Source organism: Gavialis gangeticus, unplaced genomic scaffold, assembly GCF_001723915.1.
Source record: "Gavialis gangeticus isolate Ggan-Ray unplaced genomic scaffold, GavGan_comp1, whole genome shotgun sequence".
In the NCBI taxonomy this organism is placed as follows: domain Eukaryota; kingdom Metazoa; phylum Chordata; order Crocodylia; family Gavialidae; genus Gavialis; species Gavialis gangeticus.
In genome coordinates, this window is record NW_017729031.1 from 100,318,313 (window position 1) to 100,328,960 (window position 10,648).

The following is a 10,648-nucleotide window of genomic DNA, read 5'->3' on the forward strand; positions in this document are numbered from 1 at the left end:
ATAAGTAGGTAGTCTGTTTCCAATTCTGGGCAACCACCCAGTCTTAATGGCATATGGTTTACCTCCCCACTGGGCCTACTCTTAACACCCACCACCTCCCTCACCAATGCATGGGTTTAGAGCTTTAGTTAGCCCACCCTCACAGAGTCTTTTGGTGCTTCCTAAGCCCACACTGCTTCTGCCCCAGGCAGAATCCACAACTGTTCCTCTTTCCCTTTCAGAAGGTTGTCAGTAGCCTCCCCAACACCCCTACAGCTACCCCATGCCTTGTAGTACAATTAAGCAAAAAGCTGCCTTCATAACACAAAACCTAGTCTCTCAAGTCCATCCTTTCAGGGTGCCTTCCCCCTGTCTGGGCTCTCTCACTGCCTCAGTGGTCCTCTTAGGAGCTCTTTCTGTCTTTGTGATCAGAATCAGACTGCTCAGTGAGCTCCAAGAGCTTATTTTAAATTATGGCTATCCCTTTCAGTCAATATGCAAATCAGTTTGGCTCTTAAAAGACTTGCTCTCATGTTCCCACATCTACAGTAATGGGGTCGGGGACTTGTTACAGGTCCCACTTTTTTACAACTTCACATGCTCCTACCACAAGAAAAGGGAGGAATGACAGCCCAACTATAAAACAGTATGGGACTTTTTCTTTCCTGTGGTTTTGTTTCCCCTTATCTGTCCTTTCAGCTTGTCAGAGTGATGCAGCACCAGGGAGTTCAAAGGAAACAACTTTTTCTTATTATCTGCAGGCTATGGCTCCCTGGGTATGATGACCAGTGTGCTGATTTGCCCAGATGGCAAGACAGTAGAAGCAGAAGCTGCTCATGGAACGGTTACTCGTCATTATCGCCTGCACCAGAAAGGTCAAGAAACCTCCACCAATCCCATTGGTAAGACGGCTTGTGCTTTTCTGAATTGTCTCTACCTCTGAAAGACTCAATGCCAGTTGTCTTGTGTCTACAAGTTCCTACACTGCAGGGTAACATATGTACTAGTTATAAAGTGGTTGCACCTAGTGTCAGTGTGCTTCTGTGGACTCAAATGTATACAGATAATCCTGTTGCCTGTGTGCCAGGTGGGGAGGAGACACTGGGGAGCGCACAGGGTGCATTGGTGCTCTGTTAATTTGGACAGCAGCATTAAAGCACCAGAACCCTTAGTGTAGGCACAGTTCTCCCAGCAGGGGAGAATCTTTTGCCATTTAGTTACACCAGCCTCCCACAACAAAAGCTTTTCTGGGAAAAGGCCTCTCTTCCCAGGAGAGCTTCATCCACCCCTTGGGTTTTGCTAGCAGAGCCATGTCAGCTCTAGGCTGTGAACTTTTGGACGCAGCTCTGCCAGCAGCATTTTGCAGTGTAGACAAGGGCTGGAACTGGGCAAAGAGCAATGGACTATACAGTGCAAGCTATGGAATGTTCCCTCATTCCCGTATAATACTACACTAGTGGCCTTATGTGGTTTCTTCTCCTCACCCCCCTTGCAAATAAAAGTGCAAACAAGCATGGTATAAAATTATGATATAAAACATCATCTGCAACTACATAATAGTACTCCCCCATAAGATGTTGTAATACTTGCCAAGATTTAGTCTGATCATTTGGGAGAGTGGAGTAGTTAATTTCACGCAACTTCATTATTGCTCTGTTTCTTGTGTGCCACAAAAAGTAGCAAAATAGATACTGTTTCTTAAAAAGAAACATTTATTAAGAAAGCTACATGAGGTACAAAAAATATAGGAGGAATTGGCTTATATACTTTCACCTTCCCACACCAGATGTTGATGGGAAACTCAGCTTTTTTTAATTAACTTTAATCAATCTTCCATTTCCTAGTTGGGCAACAAAGCACTTGTTTATATTTCATTGTGACCACATAGAAAATTGCAGCTCTGTTTCATTGTTTCTCTAGTATATTGTCTCTCTCGCTCTCTCTCTCTCTTAGCCTCCATTTTTGCGTGGACTAGAGGACTAGCTCACAGAGCTAAACTGGATAAAAATACTGACCTCAAGAACTTTGCCACTGCCTTGGAAGAGGTCTGTGTAGAGACTATAGAAGCTGGTTTCATGACAAAGGATCTAGCTGCCTGCATTAAAGGCTTGCCTAAGTAAGTACATGACTATGCTGAAACCTAGCGGTGGCACAGCTCTTACCTACTGTAGGATAGTGGTCTATTTTAAATGTAACTTTAGTAGGATTTACGTTTCAGTAACATCTAGGAATCCCAGTCACAGACCAGGACCCAGCAGTGCTTTGCAGTGTATAGACATCTAATAAAACAGCTACAGCCTTAACAGGTGCCTATACACGTGCTCCGACATGTTCTAATTAGAACGCATCAGAGCAATCTGCTCTGCATTCTAATTAGAATGACCTAGCATTGCATATATAAGTCCCTGCGGGTTTAAAAATGGCTACTGAGGTGCTTTAACTAAAGCTTCTTTAATGATCTTTTAGTTGAAGTGTGCCATGGGGGCTTAATACATGTGATGCTGCAGCATTTTAATTAAAGTGGCTCTCTGGAAACTGCTCTAATTAAAACACCCCCACCCCCGAGCACACGTATAGGCACTCAAAATATCTCAGGTTCTGAGCTGACCCATCCGTACCATCTTGCCAAATAGTGTTGGGATGCAGGTTAACTGACTTTGGTTAACCTGCCTGACTTTGGTTAGCCAAACCTGACTTTGAAACTGTGACAGTTGTTACATTTAAACTCATATTTATTAAATACAGTGTTTTAAACTCTTACCTCAAGTTTACAGAAAATCCATCAACTAATTATTTCTCACTGCTTTGCCCTTAACTTGCCCTTCTGTGGAAAACAGGATCACTTACTGAGAGCATTTGGATGATCTTGCAAACAAAAAAGAAGCTGCACCCAGACCTCTTGCTCACTTCCCAGCCTACACATAACAGTACAGAATTAATGCATTCAGTTTAATTTGAGTTGAGCATTAACTTTTTCCACAAGTAACTCAAGAGAAACTTGCACAATACTGTTGTAGGCAAATTGTACACTCTTGCATTTTCCACATCTGTTGGAATATCTAGACCAAGTGTTTAGTCTTTTTTTTTTTTCCCCTTCCTTTCTTTAAACTGATGCAAATCAGACCCAGATTTGCAATTCTTCCAAGGATGGGTGAGAGCTGCCTCAGGGGAGCATGTTAGTTTACTGACAAATCAGTCGGTTAATGCCTAATTTACCAAAAGTGGCATTTGTGTGTGCATATGTATGTATAACAGCCAAAGATCCAGTTAGTATGTATGAAGGGGTGTGTGCACATGTTCGCATGCAACTGTCAAAGATCCAGATAGTGTGTGTGCGTATATGCAAAAGATCCAGTTAGCATATGTGTGCATGAGTAACTGTCAAAGATCCAGTTAGCCCAGGGGTGGGCAAAATGCAGCCCGCAAGCTGAATCTAACCTGCAGTACCCATGAACTAATTGTATCCCGCCCAGCCCTTCTGCCCACAAGGGTGGGAGTGAGGTGCCCACATATACACACACCCCAACATAATCTGTTGCTCCTTGCTCCCACGCTCATGGGCAGAAGGGCATCCAGGACTAAGCTTCCAGGCGGGGCTGCTGCCCCTGCAACCACTGAGGTACCTGCTTGGCTTGCCCAGTGTCCCGCTTACTCTGGGCCACAGGTAGGGAAGCAGCGGTGGTGGAGAGAGCTGCAGCTGAGTGGGAGGGCAGAGAATGGGGCTGGGGCTGGTGGCTGCATTCACGCCCAGGGGGGTAGCAGCAGCACAAAGCTGGGGGGGAAGGCACCCTTCCACATTGTGCACAGGCCCTGCCAACAGCAGCAGCAGCAACAGGCAGGGGGGGCTCAAGGCACATGTACCTGGCACAGGCACTGCCACCCAGTGGCGTGTAGCATGCAGCTCCAGCCAGTGCTGCACATGGCTGTGCTCCTCACCCCCTCAGGCGGACCACTCCTCTTGCCAGGCATTCCTGCTACATATGTGCAGCTCCCACACTCGCACGCCTCTGGGGGAAGCCCCATGCTGGAGTCGGCTGCTTTCCCCACCCCCTGCTGTGCAGGTACCTGGGACGCTGGGGAAGTAGGGGCTTCTTCCAGTGGAGTCCTGGGACCTGCATGGCGGGGGCTGAGGAAGACCAGGTGGCTCCAGTGCAGGGATTCATCTGGTGGTGCGCAAGTGCAGGACCTGCACATGCACAGTGGGGAGCCCTTGCGATGGAGGTGACCCGGCTGGGCTGGGCTTCTCACCCCTGTGTGCAGTGCTGGCCAGAGCTACATGCCAGGCAGCAGCACCTGCACTGGCCACAAGGGCCCTCACCTTGCTGCTGCTGGCAGGGCCTGTGTGCCATGGGTGGAATGTGGGGGGGTATTCACACCCCACACTCATACCTTGTCCCCACATACCCTGTTGTCCCCCCACACACACACAGAGCAACACTCCCCCACACTGCACCACATGCGCACACACACACACTCCCCTTCCCCTCCCCACACTGTCAAAGATCCAGTTAGCATATGGGGGGTGAGGGTGTGTGTGTGTATGTGTAACTGCCAAAGATCCAGTTAATGTGCATGTGTAACTAGTCCTTGTGTTGACCACAAACTGCATGTGACTGGAGGGCTTCTGGCAATGTGGTGGGACTACTTGTGGTGGGGTAGCTCCTATAAAATACCACAGTACCACAACCTCCAGAGTAAGGTGAAATTAGGGTACCTCAGAACACTAGCCACCACTGCTTTGTGGGTGTTCCTTGGATGGAGAGGGCTAAGGAACATCACCCTGACAAACACGCCCTCACTAAGGTGTTGGGCAGTCAGCAACAACTTTATTCTCTTGTGCTGGCAGAAACTACAGCCATCGAGGCACTGAATGTCTGGACTTGGTCTGGCCTTCAGACTCTGTCTCAGTGGTCTAAAGGTGGGTGGTAGGCCTAGGGCAGCCTCTACACCTTCATACTCTTGCCTAGGTGTACACACTGAAGGTCTTAGTGTGATCTGTATTGGCCAGAATGACAGAGTGACTCGCATGCTGGCATGTTTGGTCTCTGACCCCTGGGTTTGATTCAGGCTTATGGGAAAACAGCACTACTAAATTATGATTGGTTAGACTCAGAATTGACATTGCTGCATTATCAGAAACTCAGCTCTCAGATACAGGTTCTATCCAAGAGAACAATTACACCATGTTCTGGCATGGGAAACCAGGAAGAGAAAGGAGAGAGCAGGGACTAGGCTTTGCTATTAGAGACAGCTTATTGTCCTTCTGTGAAGCCCCATTGCTGTATCTGTTCAACTCGTGATGCTTGGAGTGCATACACAGAATAGCTTCTTTGCGTTATTTAGTGTCTGTATGTCTGTTCTTCAAGCTAGCAATGAAGACAAGAATGTTTTCTACTAGCAACTTGAAGAAGAAGTTGAGACAACTCCTAGAAATGTGGCTGTTATAATACTTGTGACTTTAATGCAAGAGTTGGATGTAGTTTTATAAATTGTCCTGGTATTCTGAGCAAACACAGAATTGGTAATATAAACGAAGATGGCCAATGAGTGTTAAAACTTTGTTCAAGGCAATCTATGCATTACCAACACCTGCTTTGCTGGGAAAATCACAAGAAAAACATTGTAGAAACATCCAAGATCAAGGCACAGGCACCAGTTAGATTTAGTACTGACCAGGCATAACTACCTGAAACAAATCCTGCATACAAGCTCTTGTCACATTACTGTGATACTGATCATGCTTTAATATGCTGCAAAGTTAGAATCAGTGTCTAAAAGATCCACCATAGCAAAACTACCAGTCATCCTCAAATAAACATTAGCCAAAATAAAGATATAATAAAACATAAACTATTCAATGAAGAAGTTATTGTGAAAGCAAGTTTACCTAACAACTTGACCACCCTAGTTTGGGAAAGCTCAAAAAGTAAACATGTACAATGCTGTTATAACAGTGTTTGGCAAAAAATGCAAGAAAAATGCAGGCTGGTTTGAAGAGTACTCTGAAACCCTTCTGCCACCAGTTGAGAACAAAAGGATAGTGCTAACCAACTATAAGGAATCAACCAACACCATAACCCTAGAAAGTCTGAGAACGGCTTGAAGAGAAATACAGAAGGAGGCTAAGAGGTGTGCCCAAAATGTTTGGCTGAAACTGTGAAGATATTCAGAAAGCAGCTAATGCAAGTGATAGCTTTGGAACGTACGAAGACATTAAATGAGCAACTGGTCCAGTCAAGAAGAAAATAGCTCCATTGCAAGTCTTAGACGGAAATGCTATTTCTGACAAACAAAAACAACTTCAGCGTTGGATTCAACACTGGAATTTACATACTCCAGTATGACTGAAATCAAACATGAGGAGCTTGAAGGATTACCACAGTTTGAAGTTAGGATGGATTTAGATGATGAGCTTACATTAGAAGATCTCCTGAAAGCCATTAAAACAATTTCTAGGAAAAAGGCATCCAGCAATAACTGTTTGCCTGCTGAAATATATAAATATGCCAACAATGATGAAAGCGCCATGAAATTATATTGCTCTGTTGGAAGTTGGGGTCATATCACTCTAGCCAAATATCTGTCCAGCCTCCTCCTTGAAGACCCCCAAGGTAGGAGAGAGCACCACCTCACTTGGGTGCCCGTTCCAGAGCCTGGCAGCCCTCACTGTTAAGTTATGTCTTCTGATGTCCAGCTTGAGCCTTCTCTCTAATGAGGTTCTCTGACATCCACTCTCTCTGCCCCAACAGGAGGGGTTTGAGTCCTTTGACATCAACAATGGAGTGAAACAGTGGGGGCGGTGTCTTAACTTTTGTGCTTTTTAATATCTGTTTTTCATTCCTGCTTCTTCATGCATTCAAGGCCATTGTCGCTGTCATTTTATTTTCAAACCAGACTAGATGGAGACTTGTTCAACATTGCAAGGTTTAGAGTGAAAACTAAAGAGAAAAAACTGGTTCTGAGAGATTTCCTGTTCGTGGATGATGTGGCCTTGGCTGCCCAGTGAATCTTCTCTGCAAAATCTCTTGCAATTAGTCTCAAGAAGACTAGTCAGGTACCAAAGGGTGAAAGAACCAATGAGATCACTCTGGAGGATAAATCTCTTGGTGTTGACAGTCTTGCTACTTGGGTTCTATGATCAGTAGGAATCTTGACCTTCAGACTAAGCTGACTAACAGAAATGGAAAAGCAGATACAAATTTTGGGCTGTTACAGAAACTTGCATGGAATAACAGCAAACTATCATCTAAAGTGAAGATACCAGTCTATGAGACTTTTGTGCTGTCATTCCTGCTTTATGGTTCAGAAATGTGGACTATATTATGCTAGGCATGTCAAGAGGCTGAAAAGCCTCCACATGAGTTGATTGTATAAGATCCTGAATATAAAGTGGGATGAGAGAATACTAAACAGAGGTATTAGAGCACGCAGGACTGACACACTTAGAAACCACTCTCAAGAAGAGGCGATTGTGTTGGATCAGTCATGTCAGGAGAATGGGAGAAGACTTTTCTCAAGAATATTTTGTACAGTGAGATTCAAGACTGCTATAGAAAGCAGGGTGGCTCTGTATGGTGGTACAACAATGTATACAAAAATGATATGAAGTCATTCAGCATCAACGTAGAAAGCTGGGAGGAGTGCAAAGAATTCTGTTCCATTCAGTCTAAAGCGGAGGTCAGCAGCCTTTTTCTGGTGGCCGGCTAAAACGATCCAGCTAGGTTCTGAGGCAGGCTAGTATGAAGACCCAGGCACTACAGCCACCACTCTGCCCAGCCACCAAAGCCAGATCCAGTGACTCTGCAAGCCAGTTCTGGCCTACAGGCCATATAGGTTGTCAACCCCGGTCTAATATTAAAATGAATAGGCTGTTCAGGACTATTGATTTGAATCAATGCAGGCCTTCAAGTTTGAGTCTAGAGGTAAAGTAGATAAAAGTACTTGCATTTAAAGTTTTAGACAATGCCATCTGTGCTCTAGGGATCTAAAAAGTCCAGGTCATTTTTCATAGGATTACCCTTCCCCTTTTTGCTGATGCTCTGCACAATATGTAGTTATCTGCTTGTTTCATCCACCCAGTGGTTGCTGCTTTCAGTGCATTTCTGCCTGCATGTCTTATGTGAAATGTTCTCTGATCCTTCTCTGGGAAAAATAATATGCTGCATATCTTTTTTCCTCTTGGAAAATGACTTCTAGACTCTAGAGACTTTAGTTGGTTGCTTTTGGATTTTATTTTAAATGACTCATGAAGGCAGACACAAGCAATCTATTAATTAGCAGTGAAATCTACCTTTTGTGCAGAGGGCTACATTTCACGGGCTCTGCTTAAAACCTCTTGAAGTGCCTTTCCACAGAAGTAAACATTACCTTTACACTAGAGGTGCACAATTAGACCAGTGGGCGGCTTCAATTCTTTTAATAAAGCAGTTTATTAAATGAAAAAGGATCTGAACAGTCAAACAACAAAGCCTGGTTGCACAGCAGTTCATTAATGGGTACATGCATGCTTCAGTTTCCTGTTTGCAAATGCACCAAGAGCTTATCTCATCAGAGCAGATCCCCCTTGGATCCACTGGAAAGTGGCCCTCATAAGCAGCCTTCATTAAATTTATACAGATCTAAGTAAATCGGCATTCAAAGCAGCTGCAGAAAGTGGCCTAACTCTAAGTTTGTACAACATTTATCTTATATTTTGCTGCCTGGTTGCATTAAGGTGCTTTATTTATTTATTTATTTATTTATTTATTTATCTCTTCCCCACCCCCCCTCTAGTGTGACACGTTCTGACTACCTGAGCACATTTGAGTTCATGGACAAGCTTGCTGAAAACTTGAAACTGAAACTAGCCTCTGCAGCGAAACTCTAAGGTCCTGCCTTGAGAAGAGCTCCACAACGAAGCTTGTTCTCTTTGGGGAACTGGTTTACACTCTGTGTAACATTTCAAACCTCTAGAAGAAATCAACATTAGAAATTTTTTTAATGAAACTTAAACTTGTATCTTTTAACTTTTAGACTGCCTGGATGGCTCTATTTGGCCAACCAAATGAATGCAGTAGGGCATCTAAAGCATTCCTAGCAGGCTAGAGGTTATTTTTTTCATGATTTCTCGTTCACTGTTGCCTCTTTTCTCATCCGTCTCACTTCCAGACCAAAAAATGTTGTGTTTAAACAACTGGTTAAATAAGAAGTTAATGTACAACAGACCGTAGAAACTGGAAAAGTCTCACTGCTCCAGCACCATCTACTGACTGACTGAACAACCTCACTGGCTTGTAGCAGCTATAGAGTAAACCCCTTCCTGTTGGTCTGATTGTATTTGTTAATGACAGCCAGGACACAGTAGCCTGGTAATGAAGGGTTCCTTAAATCAGGGCTATAGCTTTGATGAGGCACTTAATAAACATAGTCTTCTCAGTTCTGCATCAGACAGAAGTCTGATAAAGCTATAATGCAGTCTGTGTAGATGCAGGCCCAGTATTTGGTTTATACCCTTTTTCCTCTGTCAAGTACAAGAATTGTTACCTCTGGCAGTTCCTGTGTGTTTCACTCGAGCTGTTTCCTCCCAGTAACTGATTTATTTTCTACTCATTCTCCGTTATCGTTGTGACTCTGATATTCAGCATTATGATTTACTGTGGAACACTATCCATCCATTGTTGAGTTTTTTATTTTGGAAGGCTTTTTAGTACAAACTAAAATACAACCAGAACTAATGTCTGATTGTGTCTGTTCTTGTGTGTGAGCATGAGGGGTAGGAATCATCAATGTTAGTGGCATCACTGCATTCTGCTTATTGAAGTCTGCCTTAGCATTAAGAAAGAGCTGGAATTAAGGTTATTTCATAGCCATTTTAAATAAGACATTTTATTAGTAACAGAGTTTGCCTATTACAAACTGTCCTTTTTAGTTTAATGGAAATCGTAAAAAATGTCATCTCTTATTGCAAGAAAAATTACTGGAGACCAATCCACGCAGTATTGACCTGGAGAAGCAGTAATATGAAACAGTACTCCATCTGCTACTTACTTTCTGTAATGCCTTTTTTTTTCTACAAAAGGAATGCAGCACACCATCTAGATTTCCCTAAGGATTAGGTTAATACTAGCTGTTGCGGTGTGAAGTTGCTGACTGTGTGCATTGAACATTCAGCCAATTAAATGCAGAAAAATTAAGACAACCATTTTAAAGCTAAGTCCCCTGATTCCTGCTTAGCTAATGACCAAGTAAGGAGTTAGCAGCTCAAATCCCATCTCAAGTCACAGCAGTGTCAAGTTAAACACTCTGTCTAAATTAAAAACATAACATTCCTGGCAGACTTACCTTGCAACAACCCAATCAATTAAGGAAGGCAGGTAAGCTGTGGAATTCAAGGCATGTTAGCACTTAGGCCTTATAGGCTTAGGCTCAAACTCATTATGCCTTTACCCCCTGGAGTTTGCCATGATTAGGGCAAAATCTTAATATTATATAGCAGGTTGTGTGCAATAGACCTACATACATTGCTGTGATATTGGGGGTCTCTGTTGCCACTCATGCCACCCCATAGGTGGGGCAGAGTCGACCAGGGTAGCCAGTCCTTTAGCTTCCAGCAGAAGGGGAGGACCCCTCCTACCATGTAAATCAAGAGGCTCTTCCCCCTGCTTCTTCAAAAAGGAGGCTCCCTACTATT

The 10,648-nt window shown here is 43.9% G+C and overlaps 1 protein-coding gene across 1 annotated transcript in view; it reads left to right on the forward strand.

Moving 5' to 3' along the window:
* IDH1 (isocitrate dehydrogenase (NADP(+)) 1, cytosolic) overlaps positions 1-9,693 on the forward strand; it is a 47,592-nt gene extending 37,899 nt beyond the window's left edge. Inside the window, exons 7-9 of the mRNA XM_019523449.1 lie at positions 741-881; positions 1,933-2,095; positions 8,752-9,693. Coding sequence (XP_019378994.1) covers positions 741-881; positions 1,933-2,095; positions 8,752-8,845 — 398 coding nt within the window. The 3' untranslated portion in view covers positions 8,846-9,693. The remainder of the gene's footprint in view (positions 1-740; positions 882-1,932; positions 2,096-8,751) is intronic.
* Positions 9,694-10,648: the final 955 nt, after the last annotated feature.